The sequence below is a fragment of the Phalacrocorax carbo genome, chromosome 1 (genome assembly GCF_963921805.1).
Source record: "Phalacrocorax carbo chromosome 1, bPhaCar2.1, whole genome shotgun sequence".
NCBI lineage: Eukaryota > Metazoa > Chordata > Aves > Suliformes > Phalacrocoracidae > Phalacrocorax > Phalacrocorax carbo.
Window position 1 is genome coordinate 7259706 of NC_087513.1, and position 27182 is coordinate 7286887.

Consider the following 27182-nt stretch of genomic DNA (forward strand, 5'->3'; position numbering starts at 1 on the left):
CCACGTCCCCCACCCCGCTCACACTGCTGTGGGGACACTGGGGAGCGCCCCTCAGCGGAGCCACCTCAGGCGGGCAGCCCTGCGGCCGCGGGGACACGCGTTTGCACCGCGGGTGGGGGGTGTTATGGAGCAGCACAGCGAAGTCCCTCAGACCCGACCGGCCCTCGGCCGCCCGGGAGGGAGGAGTACCGGCCCCGTGCCCTGCCCAGAGGGCCCAGGACAAAGGCGACCGTCCCGCCCGGACTAGGCGGAGCCGTGACGGGGCACCGCTCCCCACACGGGGCAAAACGAATCAAACCGCCCCACCCCAGACCGGGGCAGCGCCTGCCGCTTTAACCGCCCGCCGTGGGTGGCGGCCGGGCGCAGTGCGCATGAGTTGGGGGTTGGCAGCTCGGCGGAGCCCGCGCCTGTTCGCCGCCGCCGTTCCGGACACCTGCCTGCCGTCACTGCTGTCCGCTTTCGCCCGGGCTCGCTCCCGCTCCTCGCCCTGCCCTCCGCTCTCTCGCCGGGAGAGGCGCGGACCGCTCCCCGCAGCCGGTGAGTGCAGCCTCCCTGGTCCTCCGGCTGAGGCGATCTTCGCTTCCCGCCCCGTCCCCGGCGCTCGGGGGCTGGCGGCGAGGGGAACAGCTGGTGTGAGGCGATGAGCTCCCGCCGCTCGCCTGCCCCTGCCTCCGTCTTCCTCAGTGGCCCTTTCGGGGAGAAGCCATGGGGTGCCCCGCGCGTTTGTCAGCCCTCCATAGGAGTGGTTCAACATTGGTCTAACTACTCATTAATGGGTTTTTAATTGTGTGTCCGTCCCCCCCGCCCCTCGCGCCGGTTGCCGCCGTTCGAGGAGCAGCCGTCGGTGCCGGGCTCGGTCCTGCGCGCCCAGGAGCAGGGAGCAAAACTGTTAGTGCTTCTCTGCTCCGTGGGAGGTGGAGTTTCCCAGTATTGAGCTGTGCTAGGATTATTTTTCCTTTTTTTTTTTTCCTTGGCTTTCTTCTTTCCCTTCATATGCTGCCTAATAACAATTTCTGTGTGATAATTGGCAACTTAAAAAAAAAAAAGCTAAGGAAACGTTTCATACCCATGCACTGTTAAACTTCGGATGTGTGGTGTTACTAAGGGTGATGGGAAAGAGCTGCCTTATTCTTCCTCATTTTCTGACTGCCTGCGATTTACTGTTACCATTGGAAAAAACTTGGCTTAAACACTAGCAGATTCTAGTTCAAAATACTTTTTTTTTTTTTTTTTTTCCCCCTGTGTCAGGTGCAATTTCCATCTAGAGATGGTAAGTGTGAGATGGCTGGTGCTTTTTCAGATTGTAATTTTTAGGTAGCCAGGATGAGGCATGTGTAAGAGAAACCGCAGCCCTAAAAACGCTCTTGGGATTTTCAGTAATCCAGGATCTCAAGGGCATGTTTCCTGAATAGTTTTTGTTTTAGCGTGTCACTGAGAGGAGGTGGCTGGAAGTGGAGCTCTTGTGCTTGGTCCTGTGCATGGGTGTAGCAAGAGAGGATTCCTGCAGTAACAAGCATGCAGATGAAATAGGACAGAAATTTGGAGGAGGTTGTCTTTCTAAAAATTTTGTAAGGATTTTAAACTATAACAAGTATTAGAACTATAAGTAACAATTCTTTCCTCTTCCTTTTATGAAGGGCATAGAAGGAAAAACTTCTTTACAAACCCTAAAGCATAAGTCTTAGTTTTAAAAGCTTTTGCAATTTTTGGCTTAGGCTAATAAAAAGGTATTTTAAGACTCTTCTATAAATCCTCAACTAATGTAGCATTGCAGATGGACTTCCTCATACAGGTACTGCTATAAAGAATAACAATTGTGGTTTTTTTCCCTTCCTTTGCAGTAATTACTGCTATATGAGGGGGGAGCTGGTGTTTAAACAGTAAAAAAAAAAAGTTGCTCACTCGGATCTCCGAGAGATGAGGGTACTAATTATTTCTCTGATATGGAATTGATTATTCCAACTGTTTCTATCTTATAATGGATTTGTTTGGGGTTTTTATAATGGAATGTGAATGAGTAAAATGAAGTTTTTGTGACTAGAAGTATGACTAATGCCTGATGTCGGAAAGGAAGAGGGAGATTCTATATTGCATCTCTTTATTGCAAGTTTCTATATTACATCTCTCTATTTTGTCAATAGTAAAATCTCCTCCTCCTGTTGGTCATAGCTCCTCTTTTCTGCATGTGTCTGAGAGAAATAGTAATGAAGAATGTTGGCAGAGGGGCTTGCTGGTTGGATATAGTAACTGAAACAACTCCTGAGCAGTTGACAAGTCTCAGACTGACTGACCTTCTAAAATATTGGAGCATGAAAATGAGTGAGCATATGAACGTGGCTTTCACAGCCAGCCAGCCAGGCTGTGTCAAATACTGTTACCAAGTCCTCCCTCTGCCTTGTTTTTTTCTTCTAATTAAAAAATAAAAGCAAGGAATTTTAATTTCCAGTGTAACTAACTGCTTAACGATGTCCTTTTCAACTGGGTGCCTATTGATTATCCCTGTACCAAGGACAGTCCAGGGCAAGGCTTTGCTGCTCTGTTTTGCCAGTGCTGTTTCCAGCTCTGTTTGCCTTGGGCAGGCAGACCTTTATGTACTTGCATAGGAATGAAATGTGCATTAAATTAGTTGCTTTTTAAAGGAGACACCTCTGCTTTGTGCTTCAGATGTCTTCTGCCCTCCTCCCTATACCAGCACAGCAGTCACAAAAAGAAACACAGGAAAGCAACCTAAGATCCAGCTGTGAGGCTGAAAATTATCTTACTATCTTAAATACTTCGCAAAACAGGATTTGGTTCACCTTTGTTATGACTGTAGCAGTAGTTACATAATGAAACCCTAAACCCCGGTGATGCTATACCTGTAACAAGGCAGAAGTTGACTAATTACAGAGGAGTCTGTGCCTGAAATTGTTTGTGCACATTTCATATTTCTAAAGTGTTGGCTGTGGTAGATAGCACCACCCTGATGTTAACAGGGGAGACTAAAAAAGAGTAACTTTAAAAGAATTGGACACTTTCCCTGCTGAAATTTGCATAAGGATATTTGAAGTCCGAGGAGACTTCAGCCATCACCTGCATGGGTTTAAAGTCCCATATAATACTGGACTAGACAGCTCTGGGTATCATATGTTGTTTTCCCACTGAGCAGATACTGGTCATCAAATCTCAACTGGAGAGTACCAGTGAGAGCCTTATCATATCCTTCGGTAAGATGTTAATCTAAAGAGAAGTAACTACTTGTCACTGGCTTTTCAGTTGGGGCAGGGAAGGAGTCTGTTGCCATAAATGCATGGGAAATGCGAGCACTTCAGGGATCCTTCTCTGGTGATTTAACCCACTCTATTGTATATGAACGTTTGCCACTGGCCTTCTTTGCTTTAGGCAACAGGATTCAGTTGAAGCTTCTGTGGATGTAGTGAACTGGGAAGAGTTTACTTGCAAGGGATAAGGCATGTGAGAACCTGCTTCACAGTTTTCTCCTGAATAAATTCTGTCCTGAGGCTGGACCAGTGTGCTTAGCATCGTCAAATCCTGCGGTGGTATGCCACTGCCTGTTTTAAAAGAAGCAGCATTTCCCAAACACTGCAGAGAAGATGATGAGGTAATGATGATCTAGGCTTTTGCAAAAGTTCTCTTGTCTAGTGTTGGCTTAGTTGTCTTCAGTAGGTGACAAAATTTCTGAAGTATAGGGTCTCAAAAAAAAAAAAAAAAAGGCTGTTCTTGAAAATCCAGAAAGACCAGTTAAGGATGAAGCATGTTATTGAACCCTCTTTTTCTGGTATCTTAAGGCTTGGATTAGCGTGGTCAAAAGTGTGACCTTAAGTGTTGTTTCTGATTTAGAGAATTCAGTGTAGTAATTGAATTATTACTTGGGTGATGAAAACGTTGGTTTGTGATTGTTTCCTTTCTTTTTAAGTGGTTGCTACATTTAATTGAGATCCAATTCAGCAAACCGTTTAAGCGTGTGATGAAATATCATAGTGAAGTCATCTGGATTTAAGTTTTACTGAATTGGTTCCTTGCCCATCTAGTTCTTTTAAAAACTTATGTACACAGGATTAATTATTTCACTGTTGGCAGCTTTTGCAAATTCTAGTGCGAGTTGTATGAATGACATTCAGTGTGTTTCTTGAGGCTCCAGTTTCCACATTTAGAGGACTGAGAGAATCTTTGTTTTTCATTTTAAAACTAACGGGTTTTGTAGCTCTCCAGCCTGTAGAGGAAAGTTTGAATTGTCATGAATACACCACAGAAACCAGAAAGTTTAAAACAAAATACTGGGGTTACTTTCATTAAATTCCCTTGAATTGTGGGAGTCTTGCATGGTTGTAAGCACTCTAATTACTTTGGTTGTAGCTGCATGTCTGTCCTCGGCTGCCAGGCTACCATGCGAGGACCTTGAGTTCTGACTTTGGTAAACGGTGTTCAATGTTGACACCCATTCTGAAAATCTCTATCAGCATTAATATCCAAGGAAGTGTCTGTAAAGGTGCTGTTGGCCTAGTTTTTGTTTAGAGGACCATACTGTCATAGACTGGGGGGTGGGTTTTTGTTGGGTTTTTTTGTTTGTTTGTTTTGTTTTGTTTTTTTTTAATGCTCAGCATTTTTATTTGGCTGGCTGTTCTACGGTGACAGTCCTTCTCTAAACAAGGGCAGGAACAATTCTTGGTTACTGGATATTAAATAGCCATGACTGTTTTGGACAGACAGGATTTTTCATGAGCAGAAAAGGAATGTATAGTATAGTAAAATATGTTAGCACATTATCATAAGCATCTACGCTTATGGAGAAGTCAGAATTTAACTCTGTTGGCTAGTTTTGGTTTATCTTCCTTCTTAAACATCAAGTGTTGTTGATTGTTACTTCAGTTTTGTTTTGACTCTTTCTATAAGAACAGCTTACAAATTTACTGTCTCATTCTGGGGTTTCTATGCACTCAAAGCAATACCTCTTCAGCCATCCCATGTACTCCTACCTTTAGTCAGCTTGCCTGTGAGGTTTGTCCTTTGTAGGCAGTACTGTCACCTAGTCCACTCCTCTACTAGAAAGCATAAATCCTACTGTATGTATATCACAAGGGTTACCTTTAAAGGTTGAGGATTTGCTCTGTTTCATATACTGAAGGAGGTAAGAAGAATTCAGTTGCTCATAGCTCTCTTTGTAAGGAGGAGATATGTCCATCATACTGCGTCAGTTAGTTTTGAGGAGTTTGTAACAGCAGCAGCTCAGTGAAGGCGTGTCACAGGCCAGGTGGTTTTGTTTAGCTGTGATCTCGTACAGCAGGTTCAAAGGTATGTTGCAGGACCACTTAATACAAGAAAAAAATAATCAGGTTTAGACACAAATACCTGGCCTGTTTTGGGAAGCCCTGTGGTCTCCTGAACACAATGTGTAGGAATCTGAATTAATTCCTACCCTCTGCTTGCCTTGCTTCCCATACTCTTCCCTCAGCATCTGCGGCTAACTGTCAAAGACTAATAGAGGTACAGGTCTCTAGTCTGCCCCTGTACCATCTGTTTTATAAAGCCTGTCCCACAGTAAAACTTCAAATGACCTCAAAGTACTTTCAGGTGTGTTTGTTCCAGATGCTAAACTCTCCAAGCTCAATCACCATTGTGGAGTACAAGATGACTGACAGCGTGCACAGAGCTGAGCGTGTGTTGGTATGTCTGGGTACAGCTGATAGATCAAACAAACCTCAAAATTCACTGGCCAGTTCTTCTGTTTCAGGTGTATCACTGAGAAATAGCTGTTTAAGAACAGACAAAGTGTGTGTGATGCTCAGAGTACAGTCTAGGCTTAGAAATCTAGCTTTAAAAATGTTTTATGGGAAGAGTGTTCTAGAAATTGTATGTATAGTGAAGGGAGGGAGAGACTGATATTGTGCCCTTTTAAAAATGTATGATAACTTTCTAAAAATTGTCGACTCTACTTGCCTTAAATATACTGTGCAGTAAATGGGATGATGCTGTCTGTCTGCTGGCTTTCAGCTGCTGGCTTAGGTAGCGGTTTACTTTTAGCCTCTAAATGTCTTCCATTTTTGTGGGATTGATCTTTTGCCTATTAAGCTGTTCTTCAAACAGAATTACTAATAAACAATTTTTTCAATCTCCTGCTGCTACAGAAACAGTCCCTTGTAAATGAACTTCAGTGGAGAATTAATCTGAGTCAGCAAAACTATAAAAATATCCTTTTTAAAAGCACAGACCACACCTTATCTTTGATGGCAACTTAATATAGTCTCTCTGAATTATGTGCCTCTGTCAATGCGAAATAAAATCTTTGGAGGTAAAATTCAATGTTAACTTTAGAATATTTCAATTTCTTCCTACTACCCTCTGGCAAACATGCATGATATGTGAATTGTATTGTTTTAAATACCTCATGAAGGCTAGCTCTAGTGTAGTCAAAAAGCAATTGTTTCAGCTGATAGAATCACAAGGTATGGCTAAAGATGCCTTTTTGGGTTAATATTTGGGATCTTCTCTCCAAATGGTACTGTGCTTGTCATACTTCTGCAGTCTGGTATCGTGGTCTGATTTCTTTTATTAATCCCTAATGGTATAGGCACGCATATCTTAAACCAAGCAAAAAAAACCCTCCACTACAATGCATTGAATAGACCAAGTGACAAATCCTGCTGTGAGCAGATTTCATATTTAATGCATCTCTGAAGGTCAGAAGGAACAGCCGCCTGTTGTCCTGCTGTTCTTGTTCTCTCTGAGGATGGTTACCTTATTTTAGAACCTTTGCTTGTTACCCAGGCAATCCTACAGAAACAGGCAGGGGGGGGCCTTGAAATTCATTAGATTCTAGATTCTTGACTAGTTCTCTTTTAAATCCACAAAGTCTCTCACTTAATAGAGTGGGACATAAAAAAGGGTGAAGGGACTTCTGTTAGCCATGGTTAGGAGGGGAATTCGTAAAGCATGCTGTATGTATTGCAGCAGTGCTGGGGGACCTCACATCAGCTGTAGCTGTACTAGGCACTATACAAATGTGTAGGAGTTTCTCCCTTGAAGTATAAAGAACACAGCAAATGGGAGAAGAAATAATGTATATGAACGGGTTATAATCTTATTGGCATGTACCCTTGAAGTGTTAAAGATGATGTGAAAGATAGAAGGGAAAAATATCTTCCCCCCCACCCCTTTTCTGCAGGCTCACAGGCTATTGCACAGCTCCTGAGCTTTTCTGAAATGAGCAAAACCTCCAAAGAAGCCACAGGTTACAACACAAAAGCAGAACCAGTGCTGTAACACTTGCTACTTGATCTTGTGTGGGTGGCTCTCTTAACCAGTCACAGTCACTGCATTCATTCATTGTTCAGGAGCTTTGTGAAACATCTGAGCTTGAGCTCCAAAATGAGTAATAGGAGCTTGCTGGAAGCAGAGTTATTTGTTGTTATTTAGAACTTGTGGCTTTAATGTTTATTGCTACTGAATCTGGGTGTTCCTGCTCTCCTGGACACATATAGTGCACTAGGAAGCTTAGACCTGGTTGTGCTAAGGTTTTGGTGTTGGAGAAAGCAGAACAGTATTCTTAAATACCTTTTTCTCCCTCAAAGTTTTGGCCCATTAATTGGTTTCTTGACAACTTGGATTAATATCTTAGTCTTTAACTGTGGGTTTTGTCTATGTTATCTATTGTAATCTGGAGCAATGACCACTTATGTAGTCTATAAAATGTTCACAAACAGTTTTGAGTATAGCTCTAGAAATCTAGTAGTTGTGTACAGTACATCACTGAGGGACTGATCAAACATGGCATGTCCAGTTTATACTGGGGACACCAGGATAGAAATTGATGCTGCAGCTTAAAAGTGCTGATGAGAAGTAATACCTTACGCTGGATGTCAGTAGGAATATAGTCGCCTCTTGCTGGTCTCTCCTTAGAAAAATAATCTTTTTCCATCTGAACATCACCTTGAAAGTCATGGGATGAAATCTGAAGTCAGTGGGAATTTTCTGTGAATTTCAGAGGTGTCAAGGTTTTCTCTGATAGTCTTGCCTTCTACAAATGATTTATTTTTTTTTTTGTGTGTGTAGCATTTCAGAGGAGTAAAGATTTTTCACTGATAAAGTTGTTTTCTAAAAATGATACATATTTACTTGTGTGTGTGTTTGTGTGTGGGTATTCAGTGCCATGGGGTTTGTTGTAGATGGAGCTGCTGTTGCAGGATATGTTCTAGACTCAAGCTGCTCTTTTCTGGTTTAGCTTTCTGCAGCACCGGTGTTTGGCTGGAGCCTGGGTATGTGGCAATCAGAGGTACAGCAGCTGCTGGGGTGCTCTCCTGTGCTGGTCTTGTGAATCTGAAAACCAGGACCAAGAGCATGTTTCTATCTCTGGCATCGTTTAAAGACCATTATCCTGAGGTGCACTGTATCTATTTATAGCTAATGTTGTTATAGAAGAAAGGAAGAGGTTCTTTTTATGTAAAAGCAAGGTTTAATGTTAATCATTAGACCTAATGTTCATCAGAAAGGCTATCAGATGGTTTTATTGTGGCAATCCAGTACTCTGTTTATGTGGCTTGTGCTTCCAAGACTTGCTGGACTGCAGCCTAGCTACATTGTGTGGGAGCCTTCCCGCAGGACACATGTTGGTGCTATGGTACAGATGAGGGAGTGTTCGTATGTACCTCTGGTAATGTCATAGCCCTCTCCCGGGAGGAAATGTTCAGCGGGATGGAATTGTTGCTCAGTATTGGCAGATGTTATCTCACTGCTATGAAACACTAATCAGCTTACCAGGAGGCTCTGGTTTCTCAGCCCTCAGCTGACAGGGGTAGGGAGGAAGAAGTAATCCAATTGAATTGGAAATGCAGACTTGACTTTGCTTCTCATGTCACCTCTCAAACCATAACAAAGGGAGAAGCACTTGGGAAGCAGGACCATGTCATTTCATTTGTGCCATGTCAGGGTAATGATATCTGGTTCCCAGCTGGTTGCATATAACGTGGTCTCTCAGAACCAACTGTTTTGAGGAATGTGTAACTGCGGTTTGCTGGTCACAGGCAGGGTAGGTGAAAGGCTTGGTAAAGACAGCAGCAATTTCTGGTGCAAAGGATGTTTTAACATATTGGAGAGAGAGAGATGAGCTGTTCTACATTTTGCCTTCCCCCTGTTTGTGCTGTAGTGGAAAAGGATGACTTTTGGTACTTTGAGAATGAAGGAAGAAATTCTGCCAGAGTGTTTTGGGAGATGATAATTCAGAGAAGTATTACAGAACTGAGCACTAGGATAGCTTAAAAAAACTGGGGCCTCTTGCTCCAGTAAGTGCCGGTGCATATGTCTGTTCCAGTAAGCATCTTGCAAGCGTACAAGCACTGTTTCTTCATGGCTGAGTGAAATAAAAGCTCTGTAAGCTTTAGAAAGCAATTTTGCTATGTTCCACAATGGTGCAAAAATGGCGTTAAGTTCTGTTTACGGATTTTTCACCAGAAGTAGTTGGCATAGAGCTGCTTCAGTAACACACGAGTTAACTGCAGCAGGATTCTGTTTCCCTCATGTGATCCAATAAATAGAATTCTTGTCTAAAACCTCAAAAAAGAGAAAGATATTTGAACTGGATCAGTTGGTGTCTCAGCCGACTGGATTTTATTACTGTTAATGATGTAGCATAATAGAAAACACAAACTGAATCTGTAGGGCAGGTATATATGCAGGGTCCATGCTTGTAAATGTAGGCATCTGGTTTGGAAGCACACGAGATGGCGTACAGAAGCTCGCTATGCTGGATTTTTAAAGGTACCTTTTAGAATAAGGCTAACTTTTTTAAAAGGTGCCCACAGGTGGTAGATGAGTTCTAGAGCATAAAGATATGCCTGTTATTAACTTGTGTGGGATCTTTTTGCTATTTTTTTCCACTCCTTTTGATGCTTTTTTTTTTTCAAAAAAAACAGATTTAAATATAACATGTTCTCTCTTTTCAGACATGAATAAAGCTAGCAGCCCTACGTAATACGCTGATGGCATTCTATGCTGCATCAGGATCAATAAGTCAAGAGGGTGTGATGCCTAGAAATCTTCTCTTGGCTTCTCCTGAAATGGCATCTGAAACGTCTCCAAAGCATGCACTTGGGAGCATGGAAAAGAGTGGCAGCGTGGAAAATCATGGCAGCCAAGCTAGGTGCAGAAATCTTGCCTTGGTAAGTGTTTAATGAGCCTTATGCTTAGTGATACAAGTTACATTAATAGCTTTGTTCACATCACAGGACTTTTTTAATTAAGCGTTGATTTTTTTGCCATTTCTAGTCCTAAATGGTTGCTTGTGATCTTGGTTGTTAAGAAATTGAAAGGCCAGAAATAACTACTCTGATCTGGTACAACAGCTTGTTATTCTGGTCTGGTTGTCCCACAGAGCTAGGAATGGCAGTGAGGAGCGCCCGTGGTGCTGGGCAGCTTGGTGCAGCTACCCGTATGTGGCGCACAGTTTGGTGCACATCTCTGCCTTTGCTTTCTTAAGTAGCTTGTAAAGGAACTTAAGGATAGTTCCTTTGGTTCTATAAGCTGTTTCTTGTTTAAGCTCCTTGTTCACACTTCTGAATGAAGGTCTTGGTTTATTCCACCTTCATATAATTAGGTGAGTAGCAAATACATCACCATAAACAAAGTCTTCTGCACATTAGTGAATATGAGTGTGTGACCATTTAAATAGCATGTGAGTAATTGAAGGAGTAGGATGTACTTCTGCGTTTTTCCAATTAGCAGGATGATTCAGGAGATGAACTCAACAGTACTGTTTGTGCTGACAGGCTAAGCCTAGAAAGCAGGTATGGTTCCCTGCACATTTTTTTAATCATCACAACCATTTGAAAAGCATCCAGTTTAAATACAGGAAAGAGCACTCCCGTAAACATGCTTTACCAAAATGGGAATCTAAATATGCCTTGCCTTAAACATGGAATTAGGCTTTCTGCATCTACCCCTCTACCCTCCCTGCTAGCTTTCTTTTAGTGGAGTAGTTTGTTGCTGTGAAAGAGTAAGTGATGAAAATAAGTTGGCAAGTCGATACCTGTATTTATCTATATACTTCAGAAATGCTCAGTGTTGTGTGCTACTTTGTGAGCTTTTTGGCAACGGAGGTGATCCTAGAGATGTTCCTTCTTGGTTATTTCTAACAAAAATACAACTCAGTTAATATTTTGCCATATCCTTAAGGCAGCTTGTGTTGTTAGTTAAAACACAAAACAAGTATTACTAAATTTAGCCCCTCAGCTGTTTCTGATCTGCTCTAGAACAAAGTTGTGAAGGGTCAGGGTGGGGGAGGTCGAGAGAGTAGCCAAGTACACCATCTGGACTCAGGTATTCAGAGTATGTTGTTTATTACAATATGAAAACTGATTGGATCTTAGAGAAATACAGTGGGACTTGCACTTTGTTAAAGAACTGCAACTTAATTTTATGCAGAATTACAACTTAATTTTATGCATTACTCTGACTCTAGCTTTCCAGGTTATCAGACTAGTAGCCAATCATGTTTCCACAGGTTTTATTCTGACCTGTGGTAGCAGGCATGAGACTGGTCATTCGAAAAAAATCGGTATTGAATAACAAGGCTATGTATAAATCAGTACATTTGTAGAGTCTCACCTTGAGTCTGCTGTGTCAGAAAATGACACAGATTCCCTTGGTCTAACTAGATCTTACCATGTGATAACCCATATGATGATGCATCAGCTAGAATTGGAATCCCTTCCTACTCTGTAATGCAGTAATTTATAGATGGAGTAAAAGCTGCCAGCAGGTTTAGGCAATTCCCATCAGACCTATGCATCAGCAAAAGAAGTTCCCAAAGCCTTGAGTTTGTCTTGTTTGAGCTTGTGCATGAAGAAAGTGAAACATCTGCTGACAAGTTCATTCTGGTGCCACAGATCCCCTTCCATGACTGTTCTGGCAGTATAGTAGGTGGCATGTCCGATACCGCTGACAAGTAGCATGCATGGAATTACAGGTTGGGGAATGGAAACTCTTTTCAATAAAAGCATAATTTCAGTTTCTGAGTTTGAGAAGGGGTCTGTGGTGAACTGAATATGAAAGAAATTTGGCCAATTGTGATTGAGTAAATATGACTCAAGTCTTCAGCGCTCCTCAGATCTTTCTGCTTTGTGATCAGATGTAAGAAAACAGTATTGCTCCACTGGCTGATACGTTTGTCTGTTCAGCACTGAAACAGGCTTTAGAAATCCTCAGGATAAAGAGCAATATTCTTCAAATATTTCTTTTTATACATGCTTGTGTAACTGTGTATTAAAAGCATGATTTTTACAGTCCACTAAGCAGGTCAGGGGATTTGTAAGAGGAGAAGCTAGTTGCTGGAACATGCTCCTAGAGACCCTAACTTCTTGCTTCAGTAGTTTTGTTACCAAAGTTCAGAAGATGCAGAAGCTTTGATGGCCTAATGAGAAGGAGGGGATAGATAACTTTTGTAGACAAATAATTTCTTATTAGACCAATTCTGAGAAAGGAAGGTGCAGATTTTCAGGCACACAGGACCTTTATAACCCTGAAACAGAAGCAGCTACAGACTTGCCTGCCTCTTCAGTTATCACTCTTCTGGGTCTGTTCACCTAGAGATGCAACAAGGGAGGTCAGGGTTGACTTAGAATTTTTTTTTAATGGCCTTGCAAAGGAATGAAGTGTAGCAGTGGTTTTTATGACAGGCCTGTACTGCTGCAGCTTTCTTCCTACTTGATTACAAAAATAAGACTCTCTTAAGGTTCTCTGTGTCAAACTACGTTAGTCACTAAATGTAACCTTTGTATTGGATCTGTGGAATTCAAACAAACCTAGGGATGTGATAATAGACACAGATACTTGGACCGGCTTTAGCCTACACTGACTGCTTAGAGCTGGTTTGGCTGACTGTTAGCTGTTCCTGTGTACTGTGTGTCTGCACTGGCATTACTTGCTGTAGAACTGGTTATTGGTTTAGGAATGATGAGGAGATGGACATGAATTGCCATGTGCCATAAAGGTCTTAAAATTCTGTGTGTATGATTCTTACCAGTCAGCTGTTGTCAGTTCTGTTTAATTTTGCCAGATTTTTCAGCTTCTTACCCACCCAATGGTGCTTTTAGTTAATCTTTGACAATTGCAGTCATTAAAGCCAATTTTTTTTTTTTTTCTAATGGAAAGCAAGGTGCTGATGTCCTATCTTGATTGCAATAGGATTTTCCATATAGAAGATAGATGTTCGGGTCTGGATTTATGCTGCCAAATTTATCACAGCAGCTGAAGACAAGTACAAGAGTATACATTTAGATAGAAGGAATGCTTGCTTTAGGATTTTAATCTCACACTAACATAAAATTTCTTATATATGAGGACATGAATTTGCATATATATTCTGGTTTCTTTTTAATGAAGGTGGTGTCTCATCCTTTTGCCAAGTGCATGTATGGATAAGCGTACCTTCTCGATACATGGAATCAGTTGCACTATCCAAGGGGGAGGGTAAACAGAAATACTCTGTTCTGCTTGGCAATTCTGACTTCCAAAACCCGTTCTCAAATGACACTCCCTGATATGTGGTGTAGGAATTAACTGGCAGTGAAATAGGCTTGCAGTAATTTAATGACACTTAATTTGGAGATAAAACTGGGTCTTAGCTTTTTTTTTTTTTGAAGCAATTTGTCTTATTCCATTGACTGAAGAGGCACAGACTGACTTCCGAAAGCCAATCCTTTTTCAGTGCTTCACTCTGGTAATTGTACTGTGTATCTATTCTCAGCCATGAGTAATTGCGTTAGTTTCTAGGTGTGAATAACATGTTAGGACAATAGTATCACCTGTGAAAATCATACCAGAAGGTGCTGGTTGTACTTAGTGAGGTGTGTGGAACTGCACAAGTAATAAGCTGTGTCAGTGCCTTTGATCCATTGATACGAGTTCAGTACTATACCTTCTGTATTGAACATGTCTTACTGAGTGATAGGCTTGAGGGGTAGTGAGTTTCTTGTTACTTCCAGTGGATCATGCTGTGGGGTTTTTTAATTTTATTTTTGCCTTTGGTTCAGACAAGTTTTCAGTTAATGCCACAGATCACCCCTCCTCTTGGCACAGTGGTGACCTCCAGAATTTGGTCAAGTGACTATTTCTTTTGATCTCTAATCAAGTGGCTTAGACTGGCAGATGGCCATGATTCTAAAATGATGTCTTGCTTATTCCATTTGTAATTTCTTCAAATGAGCTTCTTCTGTGGCTCTAAGAGGACTTTATACCCAGTCACTTAAGATGTCATTGCCAGACACCTTGTATGTAGTACAGGTAACATTTTGAATGCTGGTTACATAGACAGAGAAGAGCAAGTATCTTGTGAGTAGTCTGAGCCTGGCGTTTAACTCAGGGTTGACCTGGTTATTTTGTAGTTATGATGTCTCTGGAGCCTAAAGATCAGTGGTATGACCTTTTACTGTTTTTGGATCAGTACAGATAACTCAAATGCAACAGACCTGGTTTTCTAAGCGCACTGTGTTACTGTCTCCTTGCCCCAGCCTCTCTGCAGAGGTCCTGGCGTTCCAGCGTGGTTTTAGGAGTTACTGGAAGAGGACAGATCGTGTGTCTGTTAGCCCACTGCAACCTTTTCGTCACAATTTGAGTGTGTGGAGTCTTGCGATGCTGAGCTGCACTTCAGGTACTTTCAAGGGAAAGTCCTGAGAAGGACTCCTTTCATAAAATTAATGTGGGGTTTTTACCCCCTTGATACTGATATTCTGCAGGCTTTACTCTACTACAAGGTCTTTCACGACGTTATTTAGCAAAGTACTTGGACAATACACAAAAAAAAAATTAAAAGAATGTTTGAATGTTTGATATTTTCTATGGATACAGCTGCCTCTGGGCAGATGGAAGCCATTTCTTACAGGTTATGGAGAAAACTGTATGCTTCACCCACTTCAGATTGATACTAACACGACTTGGAAGCAGTATGCCTTAGAAAAATAAGTCATTGTTCCTACCAGCAGGGCAAGGAGTAGAGAGGAAGAGGGGCTTGAAGACTGCTTGCTTTGGACCATGAGTGTAGAACTAAGGTAAAGAGTCTGACTCCTAGCAAGGAATGACCTTGCTGTAAAATGTGCTAGTGAGAATGTGCACAGAGTGCAAATTGCTTTCAGGATCTATAAACTGCATCATTCTGCTTCAAAGTGGGATGTGGTAGATAGATTATTCCAGCAGGTGGGCAGCTCTGCTCTGTAACCCTTGCTGACAGGCATTCCTGAACTTCCAAAGAGTTCTCCACTACTTTCCTTTTCAAGGAATACTTGGTGTTTCTGTGATATGAATGCCAATTCTAACTTGTCTCACCTTCAGTGCACATAGTGGCCAACATTTTATGTATTAAAATACATCCAGGGCTGTGCCTGCCTACCATGCATTCTTCCCCGTTTTAAAACGTAACATGCTTCGTTCTTCCAGCCTTCCAGTGTAGCTAAACTCTCAGTATTCCTTGCTTTGTTCTGGACCCTGTCCAGCTTGGCTGCATCCTTTCCAAAGTTCAGCGACTGAATCTGAACCCTGTGTTCCAAATGGAGATGTCCTGTTATTTCATCACCCTGGTTAATGTATCCCAGAAGGACATTCGCATGCCTGAACGCCAGCACCCTCTTTCCTCTTTACAGTGCTTAAACTGACCTGCCACTCCTGCTGTCTTGTATTGCCACTTAGACATTGTTCATCACTCTATTCATGTGGCTTTACAACTGAATTTCGTTGTATGGACTACTAGCACACCTGTATGGCTCATGAAGGTCTCATTCTGTCCTACCTAGTTCTTGGAGCAACATCTTCCAGTGTAAGGGGATTAAGAAATACTAAGTTAATTGTCTGCTGTTGTTAGTGAAGTATCAAAAGTTTAGAGGTGTAGGGATAAATCTGCTTAGGACTTACTGTGTTTCATATACAATTATCATGCTACTTCTCAAAAATAACAGTCTCTCCCCTGATCCCCAGTTACAAAGGCACCTTGCAGTAACTTTGTCTAGGCATAATTTTTTATTCATCTATGAGTGTAATTTTGGGGGGGCCGTGCCATAAAGCCTTCAAATTAAGGTGTATGTGACATCTCATGCTTATACTTGTTGGCCAACTCAGTAACCCTCTTGTGAGAAATGAGGCTGGTGTGAAATTACTTGATATTTGTAAAAACTTTTGCCTGAACCTTCTCCCAAACCTTATCAATGTGTTCTAAAATAGAAATTAAAGGGAAGAAGACATCATAAGCTGATCAGCCCAACTTTGAGAGCCAGAGAGATGTCTTTAGAGTTTACGTAGATCTTGCATTGCTTTAGCTTGCGTTTTTTAAAAGTAGGTTAGAAGTAATGTAATCAGTTTATAACTTCAGTTCATCTAGTTTTTTTTAAAATACTGCTAAATCATTTGTTTCCTCACATATGACCTATTGATTATATGCTTTGCTAACTATTATGAAACACACAGGTACAATTATGTTAATAAACTGAAGACAACATTCAATATTATAATCTCCTTTACCAAATGAAATAGTATTATCAAAATCATCAGATAGTGGGTTGTAAAGGAAGTACTTTTTGACACAGCACACAATTAAACTATGGAACTCATTGCCACAGAATGCTGTGAATGCCAGCCATTTAAATAGGCTTAAACAATAAGATGAATTCTTGCTAGAAGAGCTCATTAAGGGCTATTAAGTACACAGATGCAGATGCAACTGGGAAGTCCTTAAGCATTGTGTTGCTGGAAACTGGAAGGATGTAGGGAAGAGAATATAAATCCATCCAATCTACAACAGCACTCTTCCCCCCAGCCCCATTCCCCTGTGCTGTGCATTACTGGTGGCTGAAGGCTACCGAGCTAAATGGACTTCTTGGACTGTGTGGTAGTTCTTGTTCTTATCTGTAATTCACTTGCTTCCAACTTAAGCAATGCCCAGTATGATCCATTCTGTTTCCCTTTCTGTAAATAAATCATAGGTACTTGCTTTTTTCTTCTGTGCTGAAGCTTTTGTACCTGTTCTGATAGTGTTCCTGCATGCAGGGCTCTCTCCTTCCTTTCTTTTTACAAGAAGAACTGCCTGCCTTGTTGTTAGGCTGAGGCCTAAGTGGTGCTACATCGGTCTCTTCTTACTACATATTAGAATACTTTGCTCCCTTCATGGTTGTTCTTAAGCATCCAGTCACTTCTCTTCTGTGGATCTGTGCCTATTAATTCTTTGGCACTGTCAAGTGATTGGTGATGAATCAGTTGAATCTGGTGTTCTCCTGGTATTTTGCTGATTGAAGTGTAACTGGCACGGGCAGTACTGTTTGGTTCTCCAGCAGTTTTCAGGAGAAACCTTTTTTAAAAAAACACTGCAGATGTATTGAGATTTCCCCTGCTGTTCTGTTTCCGTCAAAGCTGTGCTGGTCTTAGGATTCTACATCTGGATGTGATGTTAAGAATTTCTTCAGCTGCATGTGAAAAATTGTAGGCCTTAAGTCACTGTTTTGGGCAGGTAGGAAAGGGATCTTTTCCATGAAACAGATTCTGTTATTTCTCTTTTTTCCTTGTTTCTTTTTTCCTCTTTTACACCAAGGACAGTCATAACAGACTCTTTCCTGTTTGGCATAAGCAGGAAATATTTGGCTGTACAGGGATCTAAAATATTAATGCCAGCTGAGCATACAGAGCTATTTCAGCTGTTTGCATCCCAGACTACTTCTGTCCAGGCAGCGTTTTTAATACTCAGCTGAAGCACAATTTTAAAGTTTCAAATTTGGCCTGGCTTTTGGTAGCAGCTTTAAAGTTGGTGGTGTCAGGTATATGTGAGCTTTAGTTTTGGGATGTGTGTTTGTATACTAAGAGTAGGGAGTTAGTGGAAAGTATGAGGGGAATAACTCAAGTAGCTGAAAAGACTCTGCTTTGACTGTTAAAAACCCAGATTCTTCAAGGAGAAAGGAGGCCCGGAAAACCAGCCCAGAAAGAATATGAACTGTTCCAGTACTTGGAATATGTGGAAAATGGACTAATTACAAATAGACTTGGTAACCTTAGTTAAAACTGGCACTAGCTGACTACAAAAAAAATCACTCCCATCTTTCTGAAAGCTTTGCTATAAGTAATACAAGTGGGCATTTTATAATACACCACTGTTCTCAGACCAGTGGTAAAGCAAGTCACTACTTGCTTTACATCTCTGAGCTCCTTTGGTTTGACCAGCTTGAGTAAGTTTATTTTCCTGTGCTTGCGTGTTTAAAATGAGATTATTTCCTTGTCTCTCAAACTGAAACATGCCTCACCTGAGGAAGTTTCTAGCGAGGCTTGATGCCTTGCATCTCAGTAAGGTAACCTGACATAATGCTGCCTAGTCTCTAGAACTACTGTCTCCCCCACCCACCCCCTTCCCCACCCCAGAGGAAATGTGACATTGGTCATCTTGAAGGAAAACTGCATGAGGAAAGAGATCAAAGTGCTAAGTGAGATGAGGTTGGCCTTCCAAATCTAGGTATGCCATTTATTACAAATGTATTTGCAAAGGGATAGTTAGTCATTCCAGATCCTTCACCTAAAGCGAAACTGCTTGTTTCAGCAAGATCCATGAGGGATGGTAAGTCAGGCAGAGCTTTGCTGACCAGTCCCCCTGCAAATCTTACCTGGCATGGAAAAGTGCTCACTCTTGCAGCACAAAAATGGAAGGAAGGGCTTCTGAAAGTCTCTTGCTTCAGTTCACATGCTGGTTTCCTCAGATCTTGATCAAATGTGTTAAGCTCATGTGGGGGCAGTTGCTCTTTTAAATGAACAAAAGCGTGGTGCGGTCATTTCTGTGCCATACTGCGCTCTGGATCTGCTGCCACCATGAACCTCTTAAACACATTAAACGCAACCCCCTCTTTTTTTTTTCTTTGCCGGCGGAAGCCTGGCTCTTGCAATGAGCTCACCAACGACAAAAGCTTCTTGGAGTCCGGTTCAGCTCCAGCTAGGACCCTACCTAACAACGGCTCCTTTCCTGTCATTCTCTCGCCTACTAGACATAGCAGCGGTATGAGTATTTGGGTGGGGAAGGAAGGAGATTGCAACATCCATTAAGAAAAAAAGAAGGCTTGTCTGTCTCTCATTTTTCAAGCGCAGCTGTAAAACTTTCCTTGGCCTTTGAAAACTGAGCTCTGCCATGTGGTGGGTGCAAGCTGTGGAATACGTCAGCCTTTGAAGTTAGTGCTTTAAATAGGCAATTGCAAATGGCATCCAAATTTAAGCTTTTGTAGCAGTTTTGCTGCAAGCTGGAATAAGTTACTTATTTCGACAGTGCACTGTGGATGGTAAGACTAAGTTACAGGTACCCACCCCTGTGCACGTGTCTCCCAGCTGTCAAACCATGATCACCCTGATGACAATAGATCTGAATCTGTAGAAATGTAGGTGTAGAATGCACCTTTTGTCAAAACCGACTTTGTCTGTCTGTCTTCTGTATTTCATTCATTTATTTACAGGGAAAATGTTCTACTGGCCACACAGGAGAAGGCAACAAAGAGCCCTAAAGCATTTAGTTTTCATCTGTAGTGTTTTGAGTGCTTAGAGACTAACTGCTACTTGGTACAATACAGCACTTCATAATTATTAATCTATAGGCATTTCTTTTCTACAGAGGTATCTTGTCTTATTTTTAATGCCAGGGACAGGGATAAAGGCTTTGTTTGCACAAGAAGTTGAGTTAATGGGTAGAGCTGCAACCAGTTCTTTCCATTCTAACCTAATGTAAGATGATCTGAACAGGCATGGTGAGTTTGAAGCAAGCTGTGCTGCCCTAGCAGGACCATCTCTACCTATATCTGCACTGCATACCTTTATGTATTTAAATAAATCCCCCAATCCTCCTTTGAGAAGTAGCCTTGTTACCTGCATGCACAATCAGATGTCCTTGAAGAAGCAAAAAAGAGATGAAACTTTCTTGTGTAGCTTTGCTGGTGTCTTCTTGTTGAGTTACTGATGGCAAAGTTTCTAGTATCGGCCTAGTGGGGGAGAAATTCAATCCAGAAAAGGGAAAACCTCACTTTTCAACAATGCTTAGTTACATTGCAGAACTTACACAGCTCTCTTGGGAAATGTCTTTCCTGTATCCATTGTCTAAATGTAGTGCCTTTCTTAATCACTCTTTGTCATTTCCAAGCTTCTGGAAAAGTGAGTGTTTCCCAGGGTGTAGGTGGAGGGTAAAGAGTTTGTACATTGCTGCCTAGCTTCTCATAGCGATATTGTGTTAACCAAGTTAATCAACAGCAGTGACTCATAGAAGATGAAGACTGGATAATCCAAGTGACTATTTATCACTTCTGTGGCCTACAGGATTGTCTCCTGCTGCAGAAAATAGCCCAAGGCACGTTATTGCTAGGGAACACATCTTAATATTTATTCTAAATTTTTCCTTTCTGAAACTCAAAGGTAAAATCTTTAGAAACCCTCTCCCTTATTATTACTTCTTTGTAATCTACCATGTAACTCTGGGTAACTCAGAGACTGCAGTGGTAGGGCCAGATTTCAGCTCCGGCTCTGCCTCTAGAAGCCAAGTCCCACTTTGGTCTAGAGCAAAAAGGGAATCAACCCATTTATTGGACTGTCCTGAACACCCCCTTTCCTCCCATGCTACTCCCAAGCCTTGTCCTTGAACCTGACACAGCACCTGATACAGCTTGCTGCAGTTTGGAGCCCAAAGAAGCTATCTTAACCCTTGTAAAGGCACAGGTATGGAAGGTTTTTTGTCATTTGGGTTTTTTAGTCTGGTTTTATGATCTTTCAGCAACTTGTTCTGTCCAACTCAAATGGTCTCTGAACTGAAGTTAGGTAATTTAAAGAATGAAATACCAGTTGCTGTTCCTCAGTCAAAATTAATACACTGTAAACTCCTGGCTTTTCCCCATCCCCTCCTTGTATTGTAGTGGCTGAATGCTTCTTTGGGAAGGGATGAAACAGCAAGCAGGGGATGCTTCTGATGTGACTGCTGCCTGTTTCATCCTGCCCCTTTTGGCCTTTGAAAAGGGGTGCTGCGTTTGCTATCATTGGACTTACCTGTACTCATCTGTAGGGTGTTAATCTTTCTGGCTTTTTTCTTCCCTCCCCCATAGGATGATGAGAGTCTGAAATACTTAACTCACGAAGAGCAGGATGTTCTCATGTTCTTTGAGGAAACCATAGATGCCTTAGAAGATGACTTGGAGGAGCCGGTCCTGCGTGACAGTGGCATCCACTGTCAGTCTCCAAGGTCAACGGAAGAAAATGTGTCCAGTCATTCAGAGACAGAAGATATCATCGACTTAGTACAGTCAACACCTGAGAGTAGCGACCACGAAGGCCCTCCTAGCAGAGATGCAGAACCAGGTAGTAGTATTTCTTGGGAGTGTGGTTTTCCCTTTGACGTAGCCCTGATATACTCCAGTTCTCAACAGAAGCAGCTAAAGAAATTCTGTACTTTCCTTACTGCATCAAGATGAATCTGTTACACATCAGGAGCTCTGAGGACTGTGACTTTAATTTGACTTGGGATTTCTGAAATTCTTGCTGCTACTATAACTTTTTTCCTCATGGAGGTCATGCATATAATTAAGTTGTTGGACTGCTATCTGTCCCCTAACTGGTGACTGAGTTGTAACAGAACTGAGTATTGTGCAGAGTCATTGCAGCAAGGCAGGCTGGTGTTCATCAATGCGTTCACGCTCTGCTTCTCTCTAAGACCTCTTAAGGCTTCTTCTAACAGTTTTAAGATCACAGATTGTTTGTAGTGTGACTTTGTGTGGAACTGAAAGGCACATGATCCTATCAGTAAGTTCATGATGAGACATTGTGTGGTATGTTGTTTTCTTCAACCTGCAGAGTTTGCTCTTAAGATTTGGAGAAAGGATTTGTCAGCTAGCTCTCCTGGCCGTTATAATAAATAAGAATTGCAAAACTCTTGGAGAACAAAAGCAGCCATTGAAACACAGTGAAGCTAACATGCAGATTGTGAATGAATGCAGAAAGAGGGGCTTCTAGTGAACGCATTGTAAATATGGTGATATGAACTATAGCGTCGCCTACAAGATGCCATTGCTAGCAGTTCAGTTATAGTTTCTTCTGGTAATGCAGGTTGCGTTTGAGTTAGGAAGTTTGGGGGAGGGAGTACTGATGCTTGCTAACCTTAGGTGAAAGAAAGCCTTGTATTCTGCTCTGTGTGACCACTTAATTACATTGTTGCTGCTTTGTCTTTTAAGTGTTGGATGCCACCTGGAGAACAGAGAGCCCTAAGCCTGCCGTACCTGCTGACCTTCCCCCACATCCCCCTGTACCACCACCATCAATGTCTGAGACGCTTCCGCTTCCTCCTCCGCCCCCTCCTCCAGTGCAGCATCCAAAATTGCTTCGCTCTATCCCCACTCCGCTCATCATGGCCCAGAAGATGTCTGAGCAGCAGTTGGAGAGCAGGGTGCGCTTCCCCAGTGCCCTGAAGGAAGGGAATTCAGACAGGAAGAAAACCCCAGTAGCCAATGGTGATCACTTTGTGGCTCCGAAGCACCCTCCTGCACCTGCACCCAAACTGTACCGGTTCCCGAGCAACATCAACATAACCAATGTCAGTGGCAAAGAATTCAATGAGACTATTTCAAAAGCAGCAGTTAATGTCCAGGAGCGGAGAGCTCAGGTGCTGGCCAACATAAATGGAGGAGCTTTTCTGGCAGCTGAACTCGAGGAGAAGCTGCAGAAAAATGATTTCTTGTCACGTAACAGAAGTTCTTCCTTAAGGGATCTCTCCTCTGAGCAAACACGATACGAGGCCTTGACAAAACTTGGCCTAGTTAAGGGAAAGCCAGCTCAGGACCAAGTGGACCATGCCCCAAGCACTCAGCAGCTTGATGTGCAGCCTAAACAGGCAGACGCTGTTCCCAATGGATATCAAAACATCCATGATATTTTAAAAAGCCAGCCCAGCCCTTTCCTTCCTATGGGCAAAACCATAACAATCAAACCAGAGGTAGCTCTCACCGCTAACACGGTCAGCGGCACACAGCAGGACGCAGCAAAAAGTTTTAATGATTATAAACAACCTAGTCTAAACCCGGATATGAGGAGGCGATCAGGTTCGCTGCCTAGACCTTCAGGATTTCGATCCCAAGGGATAACGGTAAAGTTCTCTGGCCGTGGTTCAACAGAAGAAGCTAGGAGAGAGGCGCTTCGGAAACTGGGACTGCTGAAAGATACTGCTTAATTTTGACAGGAATATTCTGGGGGAAGTCATAGCATGGCTTTGTGCTAGAATAGTCCCAACAGGATTGGGATCGAACAGACTGGAAGAAGAAAGGGGAAGTTCTCTGCTTCAGGCAAGCTACAGAGGTACTAGATACTGTGGAATGACCACTCATGTTTATCCCAAAAGGACCAGCACCGTGTGCGGGGGGTTTCACCTCTCCTTCCTACAGAAATACTCATCCGTTGCTCTTTGTGACTAAGAGGAGTTTTGTTTAAGTAATGCTGGACTATAGCAGACAGCATCTTGTTAATGAAGTGTACAGTGCAGTATTGTTGTACATAGCAAACCAAATGGCAAATCTTCCTTTTGCTCTTTCTGAAGCCAAAAAGAGAAGTCTGTCTGTCTGTCCCACCTCTGTGTGTCTGCTCGTGGGAGCTCAAGATAATGTCAAAACTGAGATTTCTGACCAGCGTGACAGACTTCCATGACTTTTTGTTGTCTATACTGTCTGGCTTGGCTTTGTTCCCTACCAGTTGTGGAGTCTTCTGCTTCCTTGCTCTGTGCCCACTTAACTCAAAACTGTAGAGGGCAGTTTCTGTTTTGACCTTCTTGACAGAGCAGCCCAAGCTTTGAGTGGGTGACTGCATTGCTCTGCTGCTTCACTTGAAGTCTTGCCTTTCTTCTCAGACACCTGCTTCTTGGTCACGCTCTAGCAACCTACGTGTCCAGTGAAAGGCACCAGACAAGCCTCAAGGGTATGCACCATGCGCCGGTTTTCGCACTGAGCCAAAGAGCCTCCTGACAATCTGTGACCCCAGCTGCTCTGTACCAGTGACGATCTCATAGCTGAGAAGCCATAGGAACAAGTTAACTGCGTACCAAATGCGAGAACCTTATGACAAAAGTCTTGTCTTTTACGTTAGGGTTCCTGTGAAGAAACTGTTACTTTTTGAACAATAGCTGTACTACACTGAATAGTTCTAAGTTCTCTTACTTCTAAAAACTGATCTTCACGTAGTTTGACAGCCCTAATAATCCTCTGTTCACAGCCTTATTTGATTCTGCCCTGCCAACGCATAACAGAAGCTACAGCCAAAATTCTTGCAGGCTAAGTGGAGTTACAGGAGAGAGGTGTACGTTAGGAGTACGTTGCTCCTGAACGGTCCAAGTTGGCGTGTATTGCCTTTGTTCAACAGACATGCTTTTAAAGATGGTCCCAAACTATATTTTTGTGTTGGTATGATTAATTTTTTTAAGATGGCAAAGCTGCTTTTCCACATTCAAACTCCCTTCCCTTTTTGTACACCTGAAAACATCTAGAATAGCCATTTTAAAATCAAATGCCAAACTCCAGACCCTTTAAATTTCTTATTCCTGCATGTTTGAGTTCTCCCTGCTTTGGCTTTTTTTCCTAAAGGGAAAAACTCACCATTTTTCTGCACTTTCTAAAGCCTCAAGCAACCCCCTCTTTTTCCCAAGAAGGTGAGTAAGGAACCTTGGGGAAGAGGAGGGGAGCAGCTATAATAGAAACTGACACACCCTTCAGCAAGGAGCTCTGATATAACTGTGATAAACAAGTTTGTAGTTCTTGTGATAAAGAATTTCAAACTTGTTGAGCTGTACTTGTAAATGAAGCTGTCATGAAGGAAAAATCTTTGCATCATTCTCGACCTGCCTCATAAGTTAAAGTGTGTGGTTCTTTGGTGTATTTTTTTTAAATTATTGGCTTGCTGCTTAAACTTTTAATTATGTTCATGTGGTATCTGGCTGCTTCTGTTATAGTTATTCTTTTCAGCCTTTTCACTGGGTAACTGATCATGTTCCTCATTGTGATGGGCATACTATACATAAGCAATCAGTAATTAAAATACGTGGCCATTTCTCAGTCTGGCAAAGCACTTACGCGTGCATAATCAAATGTGAGAAGTGCCACTGAAACAAAAAAGGCTGCTTGTATGCTGCAAATAAAGCACATACTTATTTTGCTGGGCTCTGAGTCTGTAGTCCTAAATCAGAAGGACAAGGAAGCACATAAAACACATCCAAGCACCTGCTTCTGTGCAGCGGAGTCCTACGTGTGGATGATGCATCGTAATTTATTAACATAACCTGCTAAGTAAATTTAAATGTTTCATGACCTTTTTGCTTTTAAATTCTGTTAAAGCAGATTCTTTATTGTGAATGTGAAGTGTGTACGAAGCAATCTTCACATCTAATAATTTCTTGCCAGTTCTTCTTTGAGTTGTTTACAGCTGAGAGGCCGTGCTAAGCAAAGAGGGGAAAAAACCCAACACTAATCGTTTCACTGAAATTCAGTCCTACTCAATAACTCTGTAACATAACCCTATTTTAAAAAGAATACATTAGATGTTTAATATCTAAAGTATAAAGTTGCAGTATGCTGAATTAGTTGGATCATGTTCTTTCATCCTTTGTGCAGGGCTGTGTCCTCAACCAGTGGGAAGTGAGAGTTAGATCTTCATTAGATAAACCAATTTCTGCCCAGTGAGGACTTGGAACGAGGTATTCATTGTGGCCCTTCATTATAGCAAATACCCTACTGGTAAATTCTTCTTTGTGCCTAAAACTGTAGTAAGTAAAGCCATGTACTAAATGAAGTTAAGAGTCTAGCTGCTAATAACCTGTATATAAATTTAGCTCTATTTTGTGTATCTTGTTTTCTGTGTATATGTTGCTGTGATAGTATTTCCTCTCCCCCTTGTGTTAGAGGTAACTGTCTTGCACAAATCTGAAATCTATTAAACTGGGATAAAACCAATGAAACAATGGCTGATGGGAGGTGGAATTTTTTTGTCACCCAGTAGCATGCATCTTTCCTGGAAGAGGGAAGTGACTTTTAAAAATGGCTAATACCAATTTAATAACTTTTCTTTTTGTAACTGTGGATGTGTGTGTGAGCCAGAGCCCAATCCCGTCGCACCGTGAGTGAAAGAGGGAGAGAAAAAGAAATAAAGAGAATTATGTCTGTCTTCTGTCAAGAGATGTGTATTCCCACTGCATGGCTTCAGTAACTGTGACCAGGGTCCTTGCAGGAATGAAGTTCATCCTTAAGAGTGTTTGAAATAGGCAGAAGCCCCCCTCTCCCAATGTTTTTGCAATATTAAAATGACTTCCAAGAGGAATATTGTATGTGTGAAAGAACAGTAAATCATCTTTGTGTTTCCGTAAGTGAGCATGATTCTGCTGAGGGTCAACATCTTTCCTGTTGCACAGAACAAAGTTCCCCTTTACAGAATATTCCTACCCATCCTTTCAGAGCACGTGCATGTGTGTTCTGCCTACCTGTCTTTTGTTTGGATACTTACACATCAAGACTGCTACGATACTGCCAACCGAGGGCTACCGCCGACTCTGGCGTGCGTTGCTAGTGTTAACTTCTGCTCAGTATAGAAATGAAGGTTGCCTAATGAAATGCTGCATAGCTGAGGTGGTGGCTAAATCATCTTGCGCTGAGACTCGTCCCACTTCAAGCAGTGAATGGTTTAGAGCCAAAACTAATGAACGTTGACTAAATGACAATGACAAAACCCGCAGAACAGATGTTCAGGAGTGAGGCTGCTTTTCGCTCAGACTCCCTAGGGTAAGGGCTGGCTTCAGCCCCTAGTTCTTTGTGCAGGCTGCCTGGAGTGGGAGGCTGGAGGGTGGTGCTGCCACCCCAGCTTGTACCAGGGAGGAACCCCTGAAACAATTATACTGTTATGAAAATGTTTGGGTTTTTTTTTAATATACAGGTGGTGTTGAGTATTTGTCCAAATATCATGTATCATGAAAGATACAATGGAGATCACTCTAGGAGAAAATTAACTCCCATTTGCATGAGCTACTGGTTTTTTTTTATCCCTGGGGTGGGATGTTGATGGTAGCCAAAAGGCATCAGCAGGTCTGACAGCCTGTCCCCAAGCTTTCCAGGGCTGCCTCAGGGCCTGGGGCCACATCTCAGCCAGGACAGGGCACGGGGCCTCTTGTAACTGTGTCCAGCTCCAGCCTGGAG

At 42.2% G+C, this 27182-nt stretch overlaps 1 protein-coding gene across 3 annotated transcripts; it reads left to right on the forward strand.

Annotated features, from left to right (window-relative positions):
• Window positions 1–417: 417 nt before the first annotated feature.
• PROSER2 (proline and serine rich 2) lies at window positions 418–25959 on the forward strand. Of its 3 annotated transcripts, none has more exons than XM_064443160.1 (4): window positions 418–537; window positions 9936–10151; window positions 21075–21330; window positions 22197–25959. In XM_064443160.1, exons 2-4 carry the CDS (start codon window positions 9972–9974, stop codon window positions 23186–23188), a joined length of 1428 nt encoding a protein of 475 aa, XP_064299230.1. In that variant the 5' UTR covers window positions 418–537; window positions 9936–9971; the 3' UTR covers window positions 23189–25959. The 3 variants fall into 3 exon arrangements, with proteins under 3 accessions (XP_064299230.1, XP_064299239.1, XP_064299249.1); XM_064443169.1 differs by having other exon boundaries at window positions 21075–21327; XM_064443179.1 differs by lacking the exon at window positions 9936–10151 and having other exon boundaries at window positions 454–537.
• Window positions 25960–27182: the final 1223 nt, after the last annotated feature.

Excerpts from the sequence above, each read along its gene's own strand:
- PROSER2 (XM_064443160.1), top strand. The coding sequence starts at position 9,972 with ATGGCATTCTATGCTGCATCAGGATCAATAAGTCAAGAGGGTGTGATG. Across the intron at positions 10,152-21,074 it reads GGTGCAGAAATCTTGCCTTG|GATGATGAGAGTCTGAAATA; the intron begins GTAAGTGTTTAA and ends CCTCCCCCATAG. Across the intron at positions 21,331-22,196 it reads CAGAGATGCAGAACCAGGTA|TGTTGGATGCCACCTGGAGA; the intron begins GTAGTATTTCTT and ends TTGTCTTTTAAG.